Below are 26,033 nucleotides of genomic sequence, written 5' to 3' on the forward strand. Positions count from 1 at the left end.
TGAGGTATAAGAAAATAAACATCATCTAGAATACAACTCCTAGACATGTGACCAAGTGAATGAAATCTAGTATGAAAGAATAGTAAGGCTATCACATTGATGGGAACTACTACCAGCTGGCAAAACTAAGATGTGGTAGAAATGAGAATCCTAATTCTTTCTTAGGAATCTGATTAACTGTCACACACTCAAAAGGCAACCATTCAGTGTGAAAGAAAATTTTGTAATCTGGTCAGTTAATGAACAGTCACAGCTTGGCAAATTGAAAAGAAAAAAGAAAAAAAGAAAAAAAGAAATATCCTATACCTAAAACTTGACTGATATTTTCATGTCATACACATTTCTCAAAAACCATTAGAGACAGGCATATTTTGTATTGTACAATTCCTTCCTCCACCACCAAACTGTGGTGAACTGTCAGCAAAGAAGAGATTAAGGTTAAGTGAGTAAAGGGGAAAAGAATAAAGAAATAATGAAGTCATGCATTCTCACTATAAAAATAAATGATACAGAATAAAAGAAAATTTATCATTTTTCCTCTTTTCACATGTTTTAAGTTTAATTTCCCTCTTTTTGAAAAGTGTCATTGTGAGCTTGTTTGCCTGCGCGTTCTTCGTTTTCCAAGTCCAGTTAAGTCATCCTGAAGAGAGGGAAAGCTGGGATCAGTTGGAAGTAGACATCTTGGCAGAATGCCTCTATGCAAGTTACTTATACTAAATGAATTCTTCCTACTAACAAGATACATGTGAGTGAGGGTGTGTGGGAGTGTCTGTGCACATTTGTGTGTCTATCCGTGTGTGTTTGTGTGTGTGAGAAGACAGTAATTGTATATATATTTGTCTTTCTGTGTCTACTCCCCATCCCTGTGTGCATGCTTGTGTGTGTGTGTATGTGTGTGTGTGTATACACATGTGTGTGCATGTATGAGCAAATGTGTATGTGTTCAGAATATGTTATAAACCTTGGGAAGTGAGAAGATTTGGTGATTTCGTTGGTGAACTGCACAAATGTGCCTCTTTTGGTGTGTGCTCAAGACCTGGTTACTCTGAAAATTAGAAATATCTTTTACATTATTTTCCTATTTTTATAGCTTAAACTTTAGGTTTAGATTTAAGATATGTATAAAATTGTGTAGGATTAAGGATCATACTTATACATATGCTATTCTGAGTCATAAGTGTTTATTCCTCTATTTTTCAGTGATTTTTGGTTTTTATATATTTTCAAAATATTGATAAAATTTTGATAAATAGTATAAAAAGCTGTTACAGGAAAGACTAATTTATCAATAGCAAATTTGCTAGCAAATAAACATAGCTCCCATTGATTTAAATTTCTTCAAATACCTCTCTGAAATGTTTTGTAATTTCCAGTACAAAAGCCTTGAATACCCTTTATAAGTTTCAGTTCTAAGTCTTTTATCTTTCTACTATTATCACAAAGGAACTATCATTTTTAAACTTCATTTTCTAATTTTGTGATGCTATCCATAGAAAATATAGCTGGCAGTTTTCTGCTGAATTCAATTATTTCCCATCATGTTGGAAATCTTTGTAAATGTCCACGTAAAAAGATAGGATTTTTTTCTGCAAATAAATATGTTTTCTACTTTTCAAGTCTGCCTATACTTACATTTGTTTCTCTTGTGAATTGAGAAGAACCTCCAGTGTGCTGCTGTGTATGAATGTACAAAGAGAACTGTCTGCCTTGTCCTGATCTTTACCATTATGATTTATATTAAATTTTTATAATTGCATTTGAACAAGTGTCTTTTTTCTGTTTCTAGTCAAAGTTTTGAATCATGAGTTAATGTGTGATTCTATCAAAAACTCTGCTTCTATGAAAGATGAGTAACTTTTTAGTATTTTATTCTGTTAATGTGGTAAATAATGCCAATTGATGATTGAATATTGAACCTGCTTTGATTTGATGGTACTCACCACACCTGACACAATACAATATGATTGTTTTGAAGACCACCAAACACACATTTTTAAAATTATTGCTCTTTAATCTTTTTTATAGTCCAGTCATTATCCCCCTCCTTGTCCACCCTCTGACAGCTCTTCATCTCATTCCTCCCCCTCCCCCATCCAAGATGATGTCCCCACCCCACCCCCATGCCCCAGACCTCTCCACTCCCTGGGGCCTCAATCCTCTCCAGGGTTAGGTGTGTCTTCTCTCACTGAGGCCAGGCCAAGCAATCCTCTGCTTATATACACATTTATTTATTTGTTTGTTTGTTTATTTGTTTGTTTGTTTTTGGTTTTTTCATTACAGGGTTTCTCTGTGTAGCCCTGGCTGTCCTGGAACTCACTCTGTAGACCAGGCTGGCCTCAAACTCAGAAATCTGCTTGCCTCTGCCTCTCAAGTGCTGGGATTAAAGGCATGCGCCACCACTGCCCAGCTTATATACATATTTTTAAGATACTGTTTTATATGTCCTATGTCTGTTCAATCTCACTAAGTGTATGAGAATGACCTCAAACTTCTCATGTTCTTCTCTCCATGATTTGAGCATTATGATTATAGGTCTATTCCACCATACCAGATTTATGTAGGGCTTTGAGGAAACTAGGTAAGTATTCTACAAGTCATACCCCCAATCCTATGTATGTAGTCTTAAGGGATCATTTTCCTTCCTGTATTTTGGTAGGTTTGGGCGCCAGTTTTAAACTGGATTCACAGAATAACATAGATCATCTCTATTTGAGGAATAAATTTGGTGATACTGGCACTGTATCTTTCTTAGCCATTTGATAGAACTCAGTATTCTGTAGTCAATCAAGCATGTAGTTTTAATTGTGAGGTTATGTGTTAATATGAATGTGACTTATACTGAGATATTTAGTTTGTTAGGGGTAAATTTTTAAGAATGTTTTCACTTAAAATTTTTAGATTCACTCTCACAAATTGATATTATTTCCTATAGTTTTAATATCTATGTAATATACAATTGTGCCTCCTCTGACATTTTAAGTACTGGTAACTTATCATTTTATACCCATAGTGTCATAGAAGTTCTAAGTAAACTGTGTTGGACTCAAATCCACAGCAATCCTTGTATTTTAGACTGTCAAATGTTAAGGTTATAGTCATGATACACCACACAGAACATTGCTACCTTTTCTTGACCTCTATTATTGAGTTTCATTATCCAAAGCCCTATCACCCTGGGCATGGTAATACACGCCTTCAGCAACATGTGGGAACTCTGTGAGTTCAGGACCAGCAATGTCTATGAAATGAGTGTATAGAAAGATTTCTGTATCAAACAATAAAACAAAACACAAAGGCTCTATGGAAATACCTTAATTTACTTATTAAATATATGTAGTTATATATATATAGACCTTTCCAACCAATTTAGCATTTCCTTTAATCCTATTTAAAGGAATTTCTTGCAGTTATAATATTTTTCATTTGTCCCCAAGAGACACCAATTACATTTTTACCTAAAAAGTATTTGCTTCTTAATGATGAATTCTAAAACTGCATAGATCTTGTTCCTAATTTCCACAAGCATGGTTTCACCACTTCAAACTCATCTGCACATAATAATTATAATATCACAGAAAACTATACTATTTTAATTCATCCTCTTTTCTCCTCAACATTAACTCACCTACTTCTGTACCTGTAGACATTAAAATTGAATTCATACAACTAGAGAAACGATGTTATTTTAATTGTATACAGAAAGCCCTACACAAATAAAGACTTTTAACTTTTTGTTTCTACAGCGGGGCTCTTTTACGCGTGAAATGCCTAACTCTTAATAAGATGCAAGAGAAATATTTTATAAAGACAACAGAATTTGCACTGATTGGTAACAGCATTATATGTGTGAAGCTTGGAAAAAAGAATTTAATTTGCAAACATGTGGATGTAACCACAATAGGTAAGAAGTTGTATATGATGGTATGGTTGCCATGGTTTGGATAGCTGCAGAAATATGTCTTTCAGAATGATAAAAATATACAAGCCATGAAAACACTTTGTAATAGACAATAGCAACTTTCCTTGCTCATTTTTAAGAAGTAAAAATCTGACACATGAATCATGAATTCCTAATGTGAGAAAACAGGCTGAGAATATTCCAACTCAGCTATGAAAAAAAGCGTTTGACATCAGATAAGGAATTTAACTGAAGCAGACTGTCTACTATTTTCCCACACATTTTTTTTCATTCACTTCTTCCAAATGTCAAGGTCTTTTCTTCATATTCACATCATATTCCAAATGTGTATAGCTCAATTAATAAATCATTTAAAGTATATTTTCTGTATTTTTCAAAGTTCTACAAGTGAAAGAGAACTTATGGGTGGGAGAAAAATGGATAGATAGAAAACTGAATGATAAATAGATGATAGGTAGGTAGATAAATCAATGGATGATAGATAAAATGATCTAGTTATAGAAAGATAGATAGATAGATAGATAGATAGATAGATAGATAGATAGATAGATAGATGGGAGACAGATTAATTTTAAGAATTTGCTCATATGATTGGGACAGTGGTGAGTTTAAAATCTTTGGGATAAGCTAATAAACTAGAGGGTATAAATGTAGGTTAAATGTGAATATTGCAGAATTGAGCCCAAGTTCTTAAGGGAAGAATGTAATGCATTCTTGAATCAGACCTGTTTCTGAAAGGAATTTCTACCTTTGAACTAAAGGTCTTTTACTGATCAGACAATGTCTACTGACTATGGAAGGTGTCACCCCAAAACTACTCACTTATATTTTAATCATATCTTTAAAATACCATTCAATTATTGTTTAACTTTTAAAAAGTAAATACCACAGCCTAGCTATTATGACCTATAATACAATTGTATTTCCAAAATGATTAAGTGAGGAGTTAAACATATCATAATTGATTTGACCTAGAATACACATAATTATATTTTGTTAAACATAATTAGTAAAAGCAGTCATATTTTTGGTTAATAATATATAATATATAATTTAAATATATAATATATAATTTGAGGTAATTCAATGACATGTTAACTGTTTGTATTTTTCTACCTCTGGGAATTTACAAGTAAAATATATATGGGAAAGCATTCAGAATAATCACATAAATGTACATTTTGTTGGTTTTAAAAGATATGAACTTCCTCCCTTATCAATATCTCTTTCACTACTCTAAAAGAAAAGACAATAGAGCTATTCCCACTGGATATGAGATACAGTGAGAAAGTTACCTCAGTTGCTTAATGATGATAAAGAATAAAACTAGAAGTCCCATATCTAAGCAATATGTTAGGTAAAGAGCAGAAGTCACAGAAATGAAACATTCAACGGATGGTTTTACATGTTGACCACACAATAACAGCAAGAGCTAGGCTGGCATAACTGGCAGAGGAGGTAAGGATTCCAATGGACTAGATCTTTGAGTTTTGAGCATGAACAGGGTGTTGTTGACTCATTTGGAGATGAAGTTTTCTATGGATCAGTGATGAATGTATGCACTAGAAAAAAGCACTATATTTAAAGGTTTGTCATTCATACTGCAGAGATATTTTTCTTGGAGAGTGAACAGGGAGGGTACCAATTCTTGATCCTCTAAGAAAACACTTCAACGGCATGAGGACATCTGTTCTCTTTCTTACATTAGACCATCTAAGGATACAAACCTCTGTAGTCATAGGAGCATATAGAGCACAACCACAGAATCTAGAGATACCTTCCCCATCCATTGTCCCAGCTCCAAAATACCTAGTGTTCATGGAGGACCATGTGGCATCTTCCACATCAGACCTCAAGACTAGCTTCTCATGTGATGGGCAGTAAGGTGAGGACAGATCCCTGTGAAAGGGGTGGTATGGGTCTCTGAAATGTCCTAGAAGATACCTGCACCCCTGAACAAGTACTAAGAATACTTCTCATAGGATTATTTCTCCTAGTTCCTCAAGAGACATCTCATTCACTGGATTATCATTTCCACAAATTTAAACTAAATGTTCCTGACTAATACCTAGAACCAGAATCCTACTCTCCTGCATTTTCTCTCCCACTTCCATTTCTTTGGGGACCCCTAGCCTCTAAGACTAGAGGCTTAGTTTACTGCCTTCTTGCTTCATTTCAATCACATTGATAACCAAAGCTGGACATAGCAGCCTGACACAGATGTTTTCCTAGAAAATCAACACCTTTCTATGAGTTTGATGTGATAGCTTTCTCTTTCCAATAGTGTATCTTACATGACAAATTGTTTCTAAACAGCAACTCTATGAAGCAAGTAGGTGAATTTAGCTAAAACTGACAGAGGTGGAAGTCTGGAGGCCACTCTGGAATTTGTTAGTCAGGGCAAGGATCAGGACTCTGCACTTCTTTGTATCTGAGGTGAGGTCCAGAGGTCCTGGACATATCCTTGCAATTCTTTACTTTGGAGACTATTAGTAACACATACTCTGGTATAGCTGATGATATTTATTTTATGACCATTTAGGATTTCCTCCACATTGTGACCCAATTTCCTTTCCCACAGGACTTAAGTATGTAGAGACTAAGATGAGAATTATACAGGAGAGGATTTAGGGGACAAGACTGAACTGATACAGTTCCATCTACTCACAACACTCAGAAGGCTACTCCAGCCACAGGAAGGGTCTGGCAATGCTGGCAATGTCTGGAGAAAGATTTGTCTTTGGAATGATCAGCTCTGGGAAGCATGGGTTTCAGAGCAGAAGGGCTTTAAAACATGTGGTTATCAGGAATTAATGAAAAGGAGGCTGTGAATTTGGTGAAAGAGGGCAAGGATGATATGTAGAAGGGTTTGAAGGAAGGACAGGAAAGGGGGAAATGATGCAATTCCTTAATTTTTGAATGTATTTTTGTCCCTTTTTAGGCTCCCACACAGGTTTCATTTCTTTCTTTTCTTTTCATTTTTTAACAGTTAAAGCTGAGGCTCCTTTTGGCCTGGAAGTAGTTTATCGAAGTGAAGCAAATGACTTTTTGGTGACATTTAATACATCTCACTTGGAAAAGAAATATTTAAAAAAATTAAAACATGATGTGGCCTACCGACCAGAAAGGGGTGACAGCAACTGGACGGTAATGTAAATCAATTGTGTTCATAAAATAAGTGTCATCTTGCTCTGTTTTCAGAACTTAGCTTTCACTCAGAGAGGTTACCGGAGTCCTACACCCTTAACACCCCCCCCCCCAATTTCTGCATCTTCCATGGCTCCTCTTCATTAAATTTGCTTTATCTTTATGGTTTGAACTTAGATAAGAACACATGCTCAGACAAACCTGCCCTTACTCTACAAAGCCTCCATTGTATGGGATAATCAGGAAGAATAATAGCTCTGAATAGCATAACCAAGAAGTAGCCATGATTTTTCCATAGGACTTTTGGGAGCAGCAGAAAAAAGGGTGGAAGGTTTTTTCTGTCACTTTGTTTTTGCATTAATGCCTAAGGATTAAGTTGAAGAAGGAACCATTTGTTTTTCTGCTCTTCATTTTCTGGATGTTAAGTCAGTTTCTTCAGGGTCTGCTGAGGTGAAAATGATCTTGCTGGGCTTACCATCTATTTAGGAGATGAGATGGGAGAGAACCAGAGGATCCGGGCAGTTGGGATTTTCTAAATCTGTCAGATCAACCTCAGCTCTCCCTATTACAAATAGATAAATAGAAGATGGCTTCTCTTTAGCAAGAACAAAACAATGCTCACATATGCCTGATGCCCCCTTTATTCAGGCTGGGTCATCAGTATTGCTTTGCAGTGTGTTGAGGCATGCTACCTACAGATGTGCATTTCCATCCAAGCCACCTGCTGCCTTCCTCTCCTGACTCCATAGCCACACATACACACAAACAGGATGACGTTCATGCTGCCTCCTTCCATTAATCATCTGACTATACCACCAGTGGAAAAGCAGCATTAGAAGAAGAAAGAAGGATTATGAATAGATGATTCAAGGAAATCGGCTTGCTGACTGTTAAGAAGAAAAGTAAATTAAAATTTCTAACCTTTACTGGAGGCTTATTTATGTCCATAATAACAAATATAATTATAAGTCAAATAAAAATAGTATTAAACATAATAACAAATATAATTATAAGTCAAATAAAATAGTATTAAATTACCACAGAACTAGTACGAGATGGTCTGTCTACATAAAATCATTAATCATTAAGTTAGAGACAAACATTCAAACAGGTGAATGAGCAAAAAACTTAGAAGAAAACTGTCATAAATAATAAATATATAAAAAAATCAATTAACAATGTCAAATAAATATAAATAACAATGGAAGTGATTTTGTCTGCAAAATCAATGCAATATCTTTTTTTTTTTTTAAAAAAAATACAGTATTGGAAAAATTATGTCCTTATTATTATGTGTGGTGTAAAATGTTATATTTCTGGAAGAAAATGACTATTGTTCACTGCCTGCCATTTTTTTCCCTTTGGTGCATGGAAAGGGATAGAAAGAAAAAGGGAACAGAAGAGATAGCTGTGAGCCAAGAGGGCATTATATCCTCCAAAGTGAGAGATGAGAATTCAGCTGAGTGCCAACCCATCCAATCAATGTTCTTTGACCTCACCTGTATCATTTAGAGCCTCCCTCTCATTCTACCACTGACCCTGTGCAGAGTTTAACTCCTTCTTTTAAGGACTATGAAAAAGACTTCCAGAAGCTACCAATATGACTGAAAGAGTTCATATTAGAATTGAGAGATCTAGCCAGCATGCCTTTTTACTTCTAATAACATCACTTGTTTTTTGTTTTTGTTTTTGTTTATTCTTGCCATAGCATGTATATTTATTCAACACAAGAACAACAATCCTACAGAGAAAACTACAACCAAAAGCAGTGTATGAAATCAAAGTCCGATCCATTCCCCATCACGATTACTTCAAAGGCTTCTGGAGTGAGTGGAGTCCAAGTTCTACCTTTGAAACTCCAGAACTGAGGAATCAAGGTAAGCAAAGGCTGTAACACAAGCCCTGTGCCTTCCACAAGACTTCACATTCTGGGGTGTAGCAGAGAGAGAGAGCAGAAGATCGATCGGTGTAACGATCCCACAGGTCAGGACGCTGGGAGCCCTCTTCCACTTTCTTTGGAGAATTTTCTGACTGCCACCTTTGCTATTTTTCTGAGATGAGAGCAGTGGGAGCTGAGCCACAGCACCTGGTAATGGATGCAGGTTGTCACGATGTGATGTCACTGTCTCGGGTCCTCAGAGGTCTACTAATGAATCTGCATGAACTTCTTATGCATTCCACTTTCCACCTTTGTCAGGGGTCATGGCTGATCTCTCTGTGATCCCTCTAGGTAATAAATATTTTGCTAATAGAAAGGGAGCAGGCCAGTGTGAGTACCTATTATATCTCCTTTCCCAGAACAATAAAGATGCTAGGGTGAACACCAATAGCTAGAGAAACCGGAAAGCATGCTTCAGGACAGTGCCCAAAGCAACTTACCTAAAACTTCTGTTTGATGGGGATGAAGGTTTTCCAAGCCTTACCAGCTTCACACTCTCATTCAGGAACTTCCTGCAGCTTCCGGATGCACCTTTATCGCTCCAACTCTCATTTAGACTTTCTCCCTTTTGGGTATGGGTAGTTGGATAGAGGTTTTTAGGCCATCATGAAAGGTCATCTTTACATTTCAAGTCACTGATGTTCTTGCTGTGGTCACCCAGATCAGCACCACTCTTCTTGTCTATCAAAGAACTGTTTCTAAGAAACAAGTGAGACTATGTTATTAAGTAAAATCAAACCACCCTAAATATATACTCCCACTTTATGCTTGCTGAATACTAACCATGATCTCTCCTTATATTCCAGGAGGATGGGATCCTGTTTTGCCAAGTGTCATCATTCTGAGTTTGTTCTCTATGGTTTTGTTGGTCATCTTAGCCCATGTGCTATGGAAAAAAAGGTGATTTTCTTTAATAATCAAGAAGGTTATTTGTGGAGCCCCAGAAAAGCAGGACTCAGCTTCCACTACTGATTTAGAAAATTTTAAAAACACCTCCTATTCTTAGGTCACAATCAATTTACCATAGTTGATTTCAGAAGAGGCAAAAATATACAAACTAGACATAAGACAAACATTATTCCACAAATATTAATTCTGTGTGTGTCTGTACACATGTGTGTGTGCGTATTGGGTGTGCACATGTATATGTGTCTGTGTATGTACACATGTGTGTGTGTGTGTGTGTGGTGTCTGTCTGTCTATCTGTATATATGTTTGTGTTCATGTGTATACACATGTGAATGTGTATTGGCCTATAGGCAGCCAAACTCAACACTGATTATTTTGCTCATTTATCTTCCACTTAGTCTTTTAAGACATGGTCTTCCACTAAACATGAAACTTACCACTGCTGTCAGACTAATTGATCAGTAAACTATGAGTATCTGTCTGTCTCCACCACTCCACACATCATCGAGTTATACATACATTGCTATTCAAACTCAGTTCTTCAAGATTGTATGACAAGAAGTTTATTTATTGGATTATCTCTCTAAGCCATGACCTCATCCCCCCCCCAAATAAGCATTCTTTAAGAAGTGTTTTCCAAATGTTTTTCCCACAGCCTCTGAGAGGACATAGAGGTAATTACCCATGCTAAAATGGAGTCTATTTGATCTCATGACTTTCTGCACACAAATTCACAAAGATTTTTGTATTCTGCTCTGTGGTAGAATCATGCCATGTGAAATTACTCAGCATTCTAAGAAGATGCCCTCAGCATAGGGCCACATATTCCTAGGACAAAAAGTGCTCTAATTTGAAAAATGCTACCATAAAATAATTTCCTTGAATAGCTTAGAATGCATTCCCAATTTCCACTGGAACTAAATCAAAGCCTTTAGTTCCAGTAAAGACAATGAATAAGATGACAATACCAACATTGAGCATAGGAGACCACGTCCCATTTTAGCTCCATATCAATACCAAAACTGCCTCCCTGAAAACCTCACTCTCCACTTTAGGGCACTTTGCAACATGATTAAAATGTCTTGTTCACAATAGAAGAATAACAATGAGCTCTGTTCTATTCACTCCTTAAACCAAGAGAATGATACGGTCAGAGAAAACAAGACGTTTGTCCACAGTTGCTCACTTGCAATAGTAGAGCCAGTAACAGAAATGTTTTCACAATCTCCTTCAAACGAGAAGAAAGAGATACTTGAGTGATTCTCCTTCTGCCATTGGTTTCATGTCTGAATGTTCTCTGGTTTTAGGATCAAGCCTGTTGTATGGCCTAGTCTCCCTGATCATAAGAAAACCCTGGAACAACTATGTAAAAAGCCAAAAAAGGTAATTGCTTGAGGTGGCGAAACACCATACTGTTGAAATCTTAGTCTAAGAGCAATTAAGACCAGGGGAAACTGACACTCAGCTTTTGATCTTTTATGTATTGCATAAATGAGACTCTTTATAAGACTCTGAAGAATAAAACTGAGACACATAGGGCAGGGGGTTAGGGAAAAAAATCAATGTTAACTTCAAACCTGGAATATTACAGCTCAGTCAGAAATGAAGCCAACTGAAGACCAAGCAGGTCATTTTCTCACATTGTGCGGTAGATTTTATGAGAATATTTCTTAGATTTATTTTTCCTCCTGAATCAAATGTATAATAGTGCCTCTTTGCAGTGACACTAGTGCTTCTGTCTTTCTCTGCAGAATCTGAATGTGAGTTTCAATCCCGAAAGTTTCCTGGACTGCCAGATTCATGAGGTGAATGACATTCAAGCCAGAGATGAAGGGGAAAGTTTTCTGCAAAACGATCTTCCTCCACAGCCTGAGGAGCTGGAGAAGCAGGGACACAGAGCAGCTGTGCACAGTGCAGACCAGCCCTCCGAGATTCCAGTCAGCCCACCAGAAACACTCAGAAGAGAGTCACCCTTAGGATGCCTGGCTAGAAATCTGAGCACAAGCAATACCCCTCCATTCCTTTCCTCTAGGTCCCCTGACTACAAAGATGGGGATGGAAATAGGCCTCATGTATACCAAGACTTGCTACCAAGCTCTGGAAACACAAATGACCCTGCCCCTCAACCATTTCCTCTTCAGTCTGGAATTCTGATACCAGTTTCTCAGAGACAGCCCATCTCCACTTCCTCAGTACTGAATCAAGAAGAAGCATATGTCACCATGTCTAGTTTTTATCAAAACAAATGAATTATAAGAAAACCCTTCTGTCGAAAACCAAATGATCGCTGAGATGGAAAGTCTGGAATGCTTGCTCTCCCCACCACCCCCCACCCCCCAGCCCTTAGCTCATGGAAGAGAAAGTCAACGTGACCTTGTTACACGTTTTCAGCATTCTACGAAATCATTTTGATCTCCTAGCTCTGAAGCATTTACACAAAGCAGGAAGAATCTGTTTCCCCCTTGTTGGATTAGTCATGGGTCCAGATGACCCAATTAAACTTGCAAAACTCAGTTAAGTGAAGAGTAAAGGGAAAGAGAAACGGTTGTGATGAGTGCAGGAAGACGAAAAGGAAAGATGTGAGTGGTGGGGCTATCGGTAGGATTTACCATACATCTAGTACTACACACTGCTCTCATTTCTTCTTCACAATGCTACTACAATGTGGGATCCTCCATTATAATTGTTATTTTATCACAGATGCCAAAGGTGAATGTAGAGATTTTAAATAATGTCTAAGTATTTTCTTTCAGTCACAGATGAAGCATGCCTTCCATCTTCAACCCTCTCTTGTCATGAACCTGTCCTGTTGTTGAGTGTCAAGCATCACCACTAAATGGGTGGTTACATAGTTACTACCCAAACTGGGTCATTTTGGAAAGAGAAAATTAGACATACTTAACAGGAAGCATAAACTGTATCTGTCTCAGAGAGATGTGGATGCATGGTCATTTTACTTAACGTGGTTATGAGAATGAACATGGGGGAAGAAATTCACTTATGGGTGTGAAATACCATGACCATGTGTTAAAGGAAATGGGAGACAAAAAAAAAAGGCCCCAAGCTCATTTGATTTTGTTTTCTTGTTTTGTTTGAAAACAAACTCAAGATGCAATAAGTTAGAAGCCAAGAAGTTCCAGAGTCAGTTATCAAGACCATGATCTTCCTGCTGCTATTATCCATTGGCTTCCATGTGAAATCACAGGAGGAGCTATGGCCAACCTACAGCAGTTCAACATTTAACAAAGAATGGTTCTCCTATGTGTGGAGACACCATTAAGAATTACCCCAAGTTCTACAGCCTCGGTTATTGCCTGAACTAAAGGAGAAGGGGCTGAGCACACCTCAACAAGTACCCCAGCTGAAACCATGCTCACAGAAAAACAAAGAAGACTCAAATTCAAATGTTTAATATGACTGCAAGCCACAATTTTGAATCCCTGCTGTGTATGGCTAATCTCCTGAAGAAAACAAATAACTGAAAGACACTGTGTTTGGGTGCCTTAGCATTAAAATTCTGTTTCAGGGTTGACGTTGGTTCTTTGAATTGATGTGTCTGTCCAGTCATGTATTATATCCATGCATTATATTCAGATAACCACAATTGCTGCTAATGCTTAATTATATACTCAGGAACCACATACAATGTAACCAACTGTGATGTATTCTGTGGCAACTACACATAAATAAATGGGCTCTTCAGTTCAGCACAGACCTCATTAGCTACTGAAAATATTCTTAGGCCATTTAATGGGTTAAGATTTTCAGAGAGATATTTTTAATTAATTCAAAAATGAACTAATAGCCATTTATTGAGAAGCCATGATGCCTTACTTATACGGTATGTTAGCCACTAAACAATGGAACGAGACACTCCAAGCTCACAGTTATATGGAGAAAAAAAAGACTAGTATTAAAATATCACATTTATGTGAATATCAGTTAAGTTTCTTAGCATTTAACAAAGTAAGTGAATTTTAACCAGAAGAGAGTTTCCTAAAAATATTAAATAGTTCACAGAACATCTGGGAAGGAGAAGAACCAATCTTGTGGGCCACAGTGTCTCCCTGTATCTCTGAGACTGATGAGTCCAGAAACTGAAAATAGTTTTCTTCCCTTGGGTCACCTGCTCCTGGGAAGTCTTAGCAATGACACCAAATGACTTCACACCACAGATTGCTGGAGTGTGACAGAGGTACAGCCTGTGGATGACAGCAGCAAGCTTTGCCCTTGTGTGGGCCAGAGAGGTATCTAAGAGAACCACTGGTATTTAAGTAAGAGGCAGGCATTGTCCAGGGGGTTGGGGTGGGGATCCCCAACACTGCTAGGAGAGAAGAAAAGATAAAAGCCAGGTAAAGAGGATGAAGAGATAACACAGTAGCAATGAGCACTGGCTGCTCTTCAGTTTCAGAGGACCCAAGTTCAATTCCCAGTATGCTGATGGTGATTCAGCACTGTCTAAGTTTTTTATTTTTATTTTTATTTTATTTTATTTTATTTTATTTTATTTTATTTTATTTTGTTTTGTTTTTTGGTCTTTCAAGACAGGGTTTCTCTGTATGGCCCTGGCTATCCTGGAACTGACTCTGTAGACCAGGCTGGTCTTGAACTCAGAAATCTGCCTGCCTCTGCCTCCCAAGTGCTTGGATTAAAGGCATGCACTACCTCTGCCAGGCTATCTGTAACTTCTTTTGGCAAGGATCCAACACCATATTCTAGCCTCTCTGAGCACCAGGTATGCATGTGATACACAGATGTAGATGCAAACAAAACACCCCCACATAGATAAAATAATATTTTTTTTTCAATTTGGATTTGCTTTTTTGTTTTGTTTTGTTTTTTATTTCTTTTTTCCCTTTTTTTATTCAATATATTCTTTATTTACATTTCAAATGATTTCCCCTTTCCTGGATTCCCACCTCCCCAAAAGTCCCATAAACCTTCTTCCCTCCCCCTGTTCCCCAATCCACCCCTTCCCTCTTCCCTGTCCTGGTATTGCCCTACACTGCTGCACTGAGCCTTTCCAGGACCATGGGCCTCTCCTTCCTTCTTCTTGGGCTTTATTTGATATGTGTCTTGGGTATTCCAAGCTTCTAGGCTAATATCTACTTATCAGTGAGTGCATACCATGAATGTTCTTTTGTGGTTGGGTTACCTCACTTAGGATGATATTCTCCAGTTCCATCCATTTCTCTAAGAATTTCATGAATTCATTGTTTTTAATGGCAGAATAGTAATCCATTGTGTATATATACCACATTTTCTCTATCCATTCTTCCATTGAGGAACATCTGGGTTCTTTCCAGCTTCTGGCTATTATAAATAGGGCTGCTATGAACATAATGGAGCCAGTTTTAAAATGTCTTTTAAAAAATAGGAAAAGACTATATGGAAGGAGATATAAGCAAGGGCAACATGAAGGTCACATTTCATATGATCATGAAGGTCACATTTCATATGATCACACCAGGCACTGGAGTGTGCCAGTAGCTGAGCCTGGAGATGACACAGGGCGTTTCTCAACACAGGAAAAAGTACAGTGACCCATGGAGTCATGAGCAAAAGCATTCAGAGGATTGTACAAGTATAGTAACTAGTGTGACATCACTGACTCTGTGCCAGTAACATCAGAAAGGAAGAGAAATCACATTTTCATAGAAATAGCATAATTCACCGTGGAAGTTTACTTTAACAGGTCTGTATATTATATTGTATGTTGGTCAATTTGGGCTACTTAAACAAAGCACTGTGGTACAGGTAACTTAAAACAACAGAAAAGCATTTCTCACAGCTGTCGTGGGGTTCTGATGAAGGCTGTGAATCAAAGTGCAGAGCTCTCACTGTACCTTAAATCATGGAACATGCCCCCCAAGGACCCTTGGACTGTTTTAAAATGTCCTACCTCAGAGGAGAAGATAAAATTTCAATATAAATTGTGAAGATACCAACATTTAGACTGCAGTACATTATAAGGTTATTCTTCCTAGGGTATGGTTATAATTTCATTAATAAACTGAACAACAAATGATGCTCTTTTAACTTTTCATTTCTTTGAAATAAGAAATGATTTCAAGATAATTGAAGAGAAAGAAAGAGTTTCATCTTTAAAAACATATATTTGCCACCCTTAGAATTTCTGTCACTCAACTTTTTAGCAATATTCTTAGATTGTAGAGTTACAACGTCCTCAGAATTTTCAAAGTCATTCTCTTGGATCAAGAGCTACCTTTATCTGCATATTCATGATTCATTAGGTCCCTAACTATAATTATAATAAGTTCTACTGCCTTAAAACGAATAGCAACATCTTTAAATAGCTTCTGTGAGCATACATGTGATTTAGTACAAGCAGTTGTACAGAATGTACTCACATCCTAGTCTTTTTTTTTCCGATATAATTTATTTACATTTCAAATGATTTCCCCTTTTCTAGCCCCCCCACTCCCCGAAAGTCCCATAAGCCCCCTTCTCTTCCCCTGTCCTCCCTCCCACCCCTTCCCAGTTCCCCGTTCTGGTTTTGCCAAATACTGTTTCACTGAGTCTTTCCAGAACCAGGGACCACTCCTGCTTTCTTCTTGTATCTCATTTGATGTGTGGATTATGTTTTGGGTATTCCAGTTTTCTAGGTTAATAACCACTTATTAGTAAGTGCATACCATGATTCACCTTTTGAGTCTGGGTTACCTCACTTAGTATGATGTTCTCTAGCTCCATCCATTTGCCTAAGAATTTCATGAATTCATTGTTTCTAATGGCTGAATAGTACTCCATTGTGTAGATATACCACATTTTTTGCATCCACTCTTCTGTTGAGGGATACCTGGGTTCTTTCCAGCATCTGGCAATTATAAATAGGGCTGCTATGAACATAGTAGAGCATGTATCCTTATTACATGGTGGGGAATCCTCTGGGTATATGCCCAGGAGTGGTATAGCAGGATCTTCTGGAAGTGAGGTGCCCAGTTTTTGGAGGAACCGCCAGACTGCTTTCCAGAGTGGTTGTACCAATTTGCAACCCCACCAGCAGTGGAGGAGTGTTCCTCTTTCTCCACACCCTCTCCAACACCTGCTGTCTCCTGAATTTTTAATCTTAGCCATTCTGACTGGTGTAAGATGAAATCTTAGGGTTGTTTTGATTTGCATTTCCCTAATGACTAATGAAGTTGAGCATTTTTTAAGATGCTTCTCTGCCATCCGAAGTTCTTCAGGTGAGAATTCTTTGTTTAACTCTGTACCCCATTTTTTAATAGGGTTGTTCGGTTTTCTGGAGTCTAACTTCTTGAGTTCTTTATATATATTGGATATTAGCCCTCTATCTGATGTAGGATTGGTGAAGATCTTTTCCCAATTTGTTGGTTGCCGATCTGTCCTCTTGATGGTGTCCTTTGCCTTACAGAAACTCTGTAACCTTATGAGGTCCCATTTGTCAATTCTTGCTCTTAGAGCATACGCTATTGGTGTTCTGTTCAGAAACTTTCTCCCTGTACCGATGTCCTCAAGGGTCTTCCCCAGTTTCTTTTCTATTAGCTTCAGAGTGTCTGGCTTTATGTGAAGGTCCTTGATCCATTTGGATTTGAGCTTAGTACAAGGAGACAAGGATGGATCAATTCGCATTCTTCTGCATGCTGACCTCCAGTTGAACCAGCACCATTTGTTGAAAAGGCTATCTTTTTTCCATTGGATGTTTTCAGCCTCTTTGTCGAGGATTAAGTGGCCATAGGTGTGTGGGTTCATTTCTGGATCTTCAATCCTGTTCCATTGATCCTCCTGCCTGTCACTGTACCAATACCATGCAGTTTTTAACACTATTGCTCTGTAGTATTGCTTGAGGTCAGGGATACTGATTCCCCCAGATTTTCTTTTGTTGCTGAGAATAGTTTTAGCTATCCTGGGTTTTTTGTTGTTCCAGATGAATTTGATAATTGCTCTTTCTAACTCTGTGAAGAATTGAATTGGGATTTTGATGGGTATTGCATTGAATCTGTATATTGCTTTTGGCAAAATGGCCATTTTAACTATATTGATTCTACCGATCCATGAGCATGGGAGGTTTTCCCATTTTTTGAGGTCTTCTTCCATTTCCTTCTTCAGAGTCTTGAAGTTCTTGTCATACAGATCTTTCACATGTTTGGTAAGAGTCACCCCAAGATACTTTATACTGTTTGAGGCTATTGTGAAGGGGGTCATTTCCCTAATTTCTTTCTCAGCCTGCTTATCATTTGAGTATAGGAAGGCCACTGATTTGCTTGAGTTGATTTTATAACCTGCCACTTTGCTGAAGTTGTTTATCAGCTGTAGGAGCTCTCTAGTGGAGTTTTTTGGGTCACTTAGGTAGACTATCATGTCGTCTGCAAATAATGATAGTTTGACTTCCTCCTTTCCAATTTGTATCCCTTTGACCTCCTTATGTTGTCGAATTGCCCGAGCTAGTACCTCAAGTACAATATTGAAAAGATAAGGAGAAAGGGGGCAGCCTTGTCTGGTCCCTGATTTCAGTGGGATTGCTTCAAGTTTCTCTCCATTTAGTTTGATGCTGGCTACCGGTTTGCTGTATATTGCTTTTACTATGTTTAGGTATGGGCCTTGAATTCCTGTTCTCTCCAAGACTTTAAGCATGAAAGGATGCTGAATTTTGTCAAATGCTTTTTCAGCATCCAATGAAATGACCATGTGGTTTTTTTCTTTGAGTTTGTTTATGTAGTGGATTTTATTGATGGATTTCCGTATATTGAACCAACCCTGCATTCCCGGGATAAAGCCTACTTGATCATGGTGGATGATCGTTTTGATGTGTTCTTGGATTCAGTTGGCAAGAATTTTATTGAGTATTTTTGCATCGATGTTCATAAGGGAAATTGGTCTGAAGTTCTCTTTCTTTGTTGGATCTTTGTGTGGCTTTGGTATCAGCGTAATTGTGGCTTCGTAGAAGGAATTGGGTAGTGTTCCTTCTGTTTCTATTTTGTGGAAGAGTTTGAAGAGTATTGGTGTTAACTCTTCTTTGAAGATCTGGTAGAATTCTGCACTGAAACCATCTGGTCCTGTGCTTTTTTTGGTTGGAAGACTTTCTATGACTCCTTCTATTTCTTTAGGCTTTATGGGACTGTTTAGATGGTCTAGTTGGTCCTGATTTAATTTTGGTATTTGGTATCTGTCAAGGAAATTGTCCATTTCCTCCAGATTCTCCAGTTGTGTTGAGTACAGGCTCTTGTAGTAGGATCTGATGATTTTTTGGATTTCCTCAGTTTCCGTTGTTATATCTCCCTTTTCATTTCTAAGTTTGTTAATTTGGATACTTTCTCTGTGCCCTTTGGTCATTCTGGCTAAGGGTTTATCTATCTTGTTGATTTTCTCAAAGAACCAGCTCCTGGTTTTGTTGATTTTTTTGTATGGTTCTCTTTGTTTCTACTTGATTGATTTCGGCCCTGAGTTTGATGATTTCCTGCCATCTACTCCTCCTGGGTGAAATAGCTTCTTTTTGTTCTAGGGCTTTCAGGTGTGTCATTAAGCTGGTAATGTATGCTCTCTCCATTTTCTTTTTGGAGGCACTCAGGGCTATGAGTTTTCCTCTTAGCACTGCTTTCATTGTGTCCCATAGATTTGGGTATGTTGTGTTTTCATTTTCATTGTGTTCTAAAAAGTCTTTAATTTCTTTCTTTATTTCTTCCTTGACCAAGGTATCATTGAGTAGAGTATTGTTCAATTTCCACGTGTATGTGGGTTTTCTATTGTTTCTGTTGCTATTGAAGACCACTTTTATTCCATAGTGATCAGATAGGAGGCATGGGATTAGTTCGATCTTCTTACATTTGTTGAGGTCTGTCTTGTGACCAATTATATGGTCGATTTTGGAGAAGGTACCATGAGGTGCTGAAAAAAAGGTATATTCTTTTGTTTTAGGATAGAATGTTCTATAAATATCAGTTAAATCCAATTGGTCCAAAGCTTCAATTAGTTTCATTGTGTCCTTGTTTAGTTTCTGTTTTCCTGATCGGTCCATTGAAGAAAGTGCAGTGTTGAAGTCACCCACAATTATTGTGTTAGGTGCAATGCGTGCTTTGAGTTTTAATAAAGTTTCTTTTATGAAAGAGGGTGCCCTTGCATTTGGAGCATAGATGTTCAGGATTGAGAGTTCTTCTTGTTGTATTTTTCCTTTGACCAGCAAGAAGTGTCCCTCAGAGTCTCTTTTGATGACTTTGGGTTGAAAGTCAATTTTATCTGATATTAAAATGGCTACTCCAGCTTGTTTCCTGAGACCATTTGCTTGTAAAATTGTCTTCCAGCCTTTTACTCTAAGGTAGTGTTTGTCTTTGACCCTGAGGTGTGTTTCCTGTAAGCAGCAAAATGTAGGGTCCTGTTTACGTATCCAGTCAGTTAGTCTGTGTCTTTTTATTGGGGCATTAAGTCCATTGATGTTAAGAGATATTAAGGAATAGTGATTGTTACTTCCTATCATTTTTGACGTTATTTTTTAAATTTGATTGCTTAACTTCTTTTGGGTTTGATGAAAGGTTACTATCTTGCTTTTTCCAGGGTGAAGTTTCCGTCCTTGTATTGGTGTTGTCCTCCTATTATCCTTTTTAGGGCTGGGTTTGTAGATAGATATTGGGTAAACTTGGTTTTGTCGTGAAATATCTTTAGTTTCTCCATCTATGGTGATTGAGAGTTTTGCTGGATATAGTAGTTTTGGTTGGCATTTGTGTTCTCTTAGAGTCTGCATGAGATCTGCCCAGGACCTTCTAGCCTTCATAGTCTCAGGTGAAAAGTCTGCTGTGATTCTGATAGGTCTTCCTTTATATGTTACTTGGCCTTTTTCTCTTACTGCCTTTAATATTCTTTCTTTGTTTAGAACATTTGGTGTTTTGATTATTATGTGACGGGAAGTATTTCTGTTCTGGTCCAGTCTGTTTGGAGTTCTGTAGGCTTCTTGTATATTCATGGGCATCTCTCTCTTTAGGTTAGGGAAGTTTTCTTCCATAATTTTATTGAAGATATTTGCTGGCCCTTTAAGTTGTAAATCTTCACTCTCATCTATGCCTATAATCCTTAGGTTTGGTCTTCTCATTGTGTCCTGAATTTCCTGGATATTTTGGGTTACAAGCTTTTTGCATTTTGCATTTTCTTTAACTGTTGAGTCCATGGTTTCTATGGAATCTTCAGCATCTGAGATTCTTTCTTCTATTTCTTGTATTCTGTTGTTGATATTTGCATCTCTGTCCCCTGATTTCTTCCCAAGGCTTTCTATCTCCAAAGTTGTCTCCTTTTGAGTTTTCTTAGTTGTTTCTACTTCTGATTTTAGATCCTGGATGGTTTTGCTTAGCTCCTTCACTTGCTTGTTTGTGCTTTCCTGTAATTCTTTAAGAGATTTTTGTGTTTTTTCTTTCATGACCTCAGCCTGTTGACCAAAGTTCTCCTGTATTTCTTTAAGAGATTTTTGGGTTTCGTCTTTCATGACCTCAGCCTGTTGACCAAAGTTCTCCTGTATTTCTTTAAGTGTTTTTTGCATTTCCTCCTTGTTGGCTTTTGTATTCTCCTGGATTTCTTTCAATGATTTTTGTGTTTCCCTTGCAAGGGCTTCTAACTTTTGATCCATTTTCTCCTGAATTTCTTTATGTATGTCCTTCATGTGTTCCTGTACCAGCATCATGACCAGTGATTTTAAATCCAAATCTTGTTTTACTGGTGTGATGGGGTATCCAGGACATGCTGGTAGAGGAGAATTGGGTTCAGATGTTGCCATATTGCCTTGATTTCTGTTAGTGACGTTCCTGCGTTTGCCTTTTGCCATCTAGCTCTCACTGGTGTTACTTGGTCTTGTCAGTGCTGGACTCACCAGTGCAAGCTGCCCCTTCCCCGTTGGCCTCTGGTGCACAGCTTACACCCTGCACTGCCTGTATACAGGGTGCTGCTGTCCAGGCTGTTCAGATCCCGAAGCAGGCACCTGAAGGCTCCAGCTGGGGCCTGCAGGATTTATTGGAGCACACCGACTTCTCCCAGCTGGCCGCCCGGAAGCCCCCACTAGCCTCTTGAGGGACCTGGAGATGTGGTGCGGCCGCCCAGGCTGATCTGAAGTGGAGAGAGTTGACCTGAGGGCTTCTGCCTGAGGTCTTGCCCCAGATTGTGTCTGTGGACCAGATGGAACCCGTGTGCACCCCCAGGGAGCTCCGAAGGTGTATGCTGCTGTGACCTCCCCTGTGTTCCGCTCACTCCGCTGGGCAGCCGATTTCCCCAACCGTGCTGGGGCACACTAGGTTAGCCTTGTTGCCCAGGCCCTGAGTCCAGGCAAAAGCCTGGGAGGCCAAGGTCCGAGCAAAGTTCCCCTAGGGCTATGACTGTTAATTGGGTCTGCCAGGTGACCCGGATGGCGGGCGTGCGCGTCTGCGCTCCCGGAAAGCACCGGGAGAGTCTGTTGTGCTAATATCCTCCTGGGCAGGTTGACACACAGATGGCCCACCAAGCCGCCCAGTTCTTGGGGTCAGTCCTGTGCCTTTTGGGGCCTAGACCCCCGTTTTGTTAGCCTCAGGCTACGCTTGTTAGCAGTCTCTGCCCTCCTGAGCACTCTGGGTCCTGTAGGCAAAATGGCGGCTTGTGCGCTGGCCAGGGCAAAAAAAAACTCCTGGCTGGGTTGGCGCCCCGATGGCCACTCGAACAGCCCAGGGCCTGGGTGCAGGCCAACGCCCGTCAAGCTCAGACCCCTGCGGTGTTGGGCCTAGGATTATGTTTGTGTACCTCAGTCTGTCCGATCTCTGGAGCCCGGAATCAAGATGGAGGTGAGTCTCTCCTGACTGGCGGGAAGCCGAGTTCTGAAGTGGGTTCCGTGCAGCGAAAGGCTCCGCAGAACCGCAGCTGCTTGCCTCCCGGCTGGTCAGCGAAGGTCAGTGGTCGTGGGCGCAGGGCCTAACTGGACCCTGTGTCGCCTTGGTTCCACCGCTGATGGCCCTTCAGCTGGACCAGCTACTGCCGCCGCCGCCGCCGCCGCCGCCGCCGCCGCCGCCGCCCCACATCCTAGTCTTAATGGGGATGCCAACATAGTTAAAACAAGATGGATAGGAACCATTCACTTGGTGAGTGGTGTGGTGAGTCATGTCTGTGAGCTACTACTTGCCGAAGAACAAGTATTACAGCGGGTCAAAAGAGTTGTGACTAGGGATGAAATGACAGAGTCGATGGAGGTCCACAATTCAGCAAGCAATTTGAATGTTGTTATTTGTGCTATAGGGACTGGATATGCTTGCAAAGACTTGTGGCCTTAAGAACATCATGTGACACATTGTTTCCCACTGGGGCCAGATAAGGCAGCCAGGGAGACTGAACTTCATGTCTGCTACAATGTGCTGGGAGCCTTTATGTTCTTTAGTTGAGGGGGGGGCGGTAGAGGGGAGGGACTCTGTAAGGGAGGGACCAGAAAGGGGAGGAACATTCAGGATGGAAAGAGAGAGAGGAGTGAGGGGGAGAGAGAGAGAGAGAGAGAGAGAGAGAGAGAGAGAGAGAGAGAGAGAGAGAGAGAGAACTTCATGTGGGAGCTGGGAGCTGGAGAGATGACTCAGCATTTAAGAACTTACTGTTCTTGAAGAATATCTCAGTTCAGTTTTCTGTACCCACCTGGCAGCTCAAAACTGCTGATAATTCCAGTTCCAGGGCACATATTGTTCTCTTCTGGTCTCCTGGGATTCCTTCATGCACATAGTACACATAGGCTCACATAGGCACACACACACACACACACACACACACACACACAGACACCAAATAAATCCTTTCCATAAAAGCCATTTAATAATTTGGAGCCCAAGTGGACATTCTATAAGTTATCATTTTCATTGCTACTTTCCCCTTGCTCTTGTGTGGGAATTCTGCCTCCCTACATCATCTGGACATTTGAGTGTATCTGAAAAACTAGGGAAAACTCAATTTCTAGGATACAAGTTTCTGAATGAAGGCTTTCTTCTGACCAGACTTAGTTTCAAATAGTAGGATACAAATTAGACATTGCAAAGATCTATATTAAATATAAAATTTTCCACATCTGACCATTTTTAACTATAATAATTAAAGGTAAAATTCCACAAGGATCTAGAAACAATTAACACACATACAAACACAAACTCATATATACACATATCATACTAACAAAGGATTATCACATGATACCAGAAAAGAATTGGACTCATAGAGACTGTGGCAGCATGCTTGGGGCCTGTACAGATGAAATCTGGAGATTCCAATGAGCAAAACTAAGTCTTCCTTTGCAAAGAGGAGTCATTTGCAGACAAAATAAATGTATTCCTCTACGTATCAAGGAGTCGGGTATCCAAAACAAATCATAGATGGGTAAAGATCCAAGTGTTTATTGGACTGCATGGTTCTGGAATCTCTAGAGAATGCATTCCTTGCTTTTCTCATTTCACATGCAAATAGTATTCTCTAGAATCTAGAGTCCAGATCATCTCTCTATCATGGATATAGATAGTTGCAACCTCTATTTCCCGTATCATAATATCTTCTTTGCATCTTGCCTTCTTTCCTTCCCCGAATGAGAACTGATGTGGTTATATTAAACTTATTCAGATGAGAATAATCTCTCCATTTCATTATGTTTACTGTAATCACCTCTACAGAGCCTGTTTGTCCTGTGCACATACTCTTGTAATCAGGATATGTCCATCTTCAGAAGCCTATTGTGTAAAGTACCTTGTGTAATTTCTGGTCTATCTTTATTTTTATTACGTCTCAGATATTTTCTTCTATGGAAGGGCATAGCCTTATAGATCAGGATTTGGCTGATCTGTATATCCCTATATTACTTTATGCTTATTTCTGTCAGTACCACAATTTGTGATTTCCTTGTTCTGTGATTCCTCTATGGACTTAAAGTATTATGGCTTTGAGGACTACAATTATGAGACTTTATATCTCTTGCTAAACACAGTACCAAAGGAAAGAATGGATGACCACATTAACAAATAATGTTGCGAAAGGTCCACTCTCGCGGCGGCAGCAGCGGCAGCAGCGGCAGCAGTGGCTGCTCCAGCTGAAGGGCCATCAGCAGTGGAACCAAGGCGTCACAGGGACCAGTTAGGCCCTGCGCCCACGACCACTGACCTTCGCTGACCAGCCGGACAGCAAGCAGCTGCAGTTGTGCGGCGCCTTTCCTGCACGGAGGCCACTTCAGAACTCGGCCTCCCACCAGTCAGGAGAGGAGGATCCATCTTGGTTCCGTACTCCAGGAATCGGACAGACTGAGGTACACAAACATAATCCGAGGCCAACACCGCGGTGGTCTGAGCCCGACGGGCGTTGGCCTGCACCCAGGCCCTGGGCGGGTCGGGGGGCCATCGGGGTGCCAACCCAACCAGGAGGTTTTTTGCCCAGGCCTGCGAGCGCGCCGCCGCCATTTTGCCTGCAGGACGACAGAGAGCTCAGGCGGGCAGACCTGTAACAGGCATAGCCTAAGGCTAACAAAGCGGGGGTCCAGGCCCCAAAAGGCACAGGACTGACCCCAAGAACTGGGCGGCTTGGTGGGCCATCTGTGAGTCAACCCGCCCAGGTGTTTGGTAGCAAAGCAGACTCTCCCGGCGCTTTCAGGGAGCGCGGGCGCACACGCCCGCCATCCTAGTCACCTGGCAAACCCAATTAACAGTCAAAGCCATAGGGGAACTTTGCTCGGACCTTGGCCTCACAGGCTTTTGCCTGGACTCAGGGACTGGGCGGCCAGGCTAACCTTGTGTGCGATAGCCCGGTTGGCAGATCGGCTGCCCAGCGGAGTGAGCGGAACTCAGGGGAGGTCACAGTAGCATACACCGTCAGCACTCCCGGGGAGTGCACACGGGCTCCATCTGCTCCACAGACACAATCTGGGGCAAGGCCTCAGGCAGAAGGCCTTAGCTCTACTCTCTCCGCTTCCGGATCCAGATCAGCCTGGGCGGCAGCATTACATCTCCAAGTCCTGCAAGTGGCTAGCTGGGCTTCCGGGCGGCCAGCTGGGAGAAGTCAGTGTGCTCCAGTGAATCCAGCGGGCCCCAGCGGGAGCCTTCGGGTGCCTGCTTTGGGATCTGAACAGCCTGGGCAGCAGCACACTGTCTACAAGCAGTGCAGGAGGTAAGCTGTGCACCAGAGGCCAAC

General features: G+C 40.0%; 1 protein-coding gene across 4 annotated transcripts in view; it reads left to right on the forward strand.

Annotated features, from left to right (window-relative positions):
* The window catches only part of Il7r (interleukin 7 receptor), a 31,165-nt gene extending 17,544 nt beyond the window's left edge, over window positions 1–13,621 (forward strand). For 3 of the 4 annotated variants that reach the window (XM_052159746.1, XM_052159745.1, XM_052159747.1), the window contains 6 exons: window positions 3,744–3,901; window positions 6,909–7,066; window positions 8,775–8,943; window positions 9,812–9,905; window positions 11,222–11,297; window positions 11,666–13,621. In XM_052159746.1, the coding sequence (XP_052015706.1) occupies window positions 3,784–3,901; window positions 6,909–7,066; window positions 8,775–8,943; window positions 9,812–9,905; window positions 11,222–11,297; window positions 11,666–12,163 (1,113 nt within the window). In that variant the 5' untranslated portion in view covers window positions 3,744–3,783 and the 3' untranslated portion in view covers window positions 12,164–13,621. Of the gene's footprint in view, window positions 1–3,743; window positions 3,902–6,908; window positions 7,067–8,774; window positions 8,944–9,811; window positions 9,906–11,221; window positions 11,302–11,665 lie in introns of those variants that run through there. The other variant, XM_052159748.1, reaches the window with a different exon arrangement.
* The last annotated feature ends 12,412 nt before the right edge of the window (window positions 13,622–26,033 follow it).

This window comes from Apodemus sylvaticus, chromosome 16, assembly GCF_947179515.1.
Source record: "Apodemus sylvaticus chromosome 16, mApoSyl1.1, whole genome shotgun sequence".
NCBI classification, from domain to species: Eukaryota; Metazoa; Chordata; class Mammalia; order Rodentia; family Muridae; genus Apodemus; species Apodemus sylvaticus.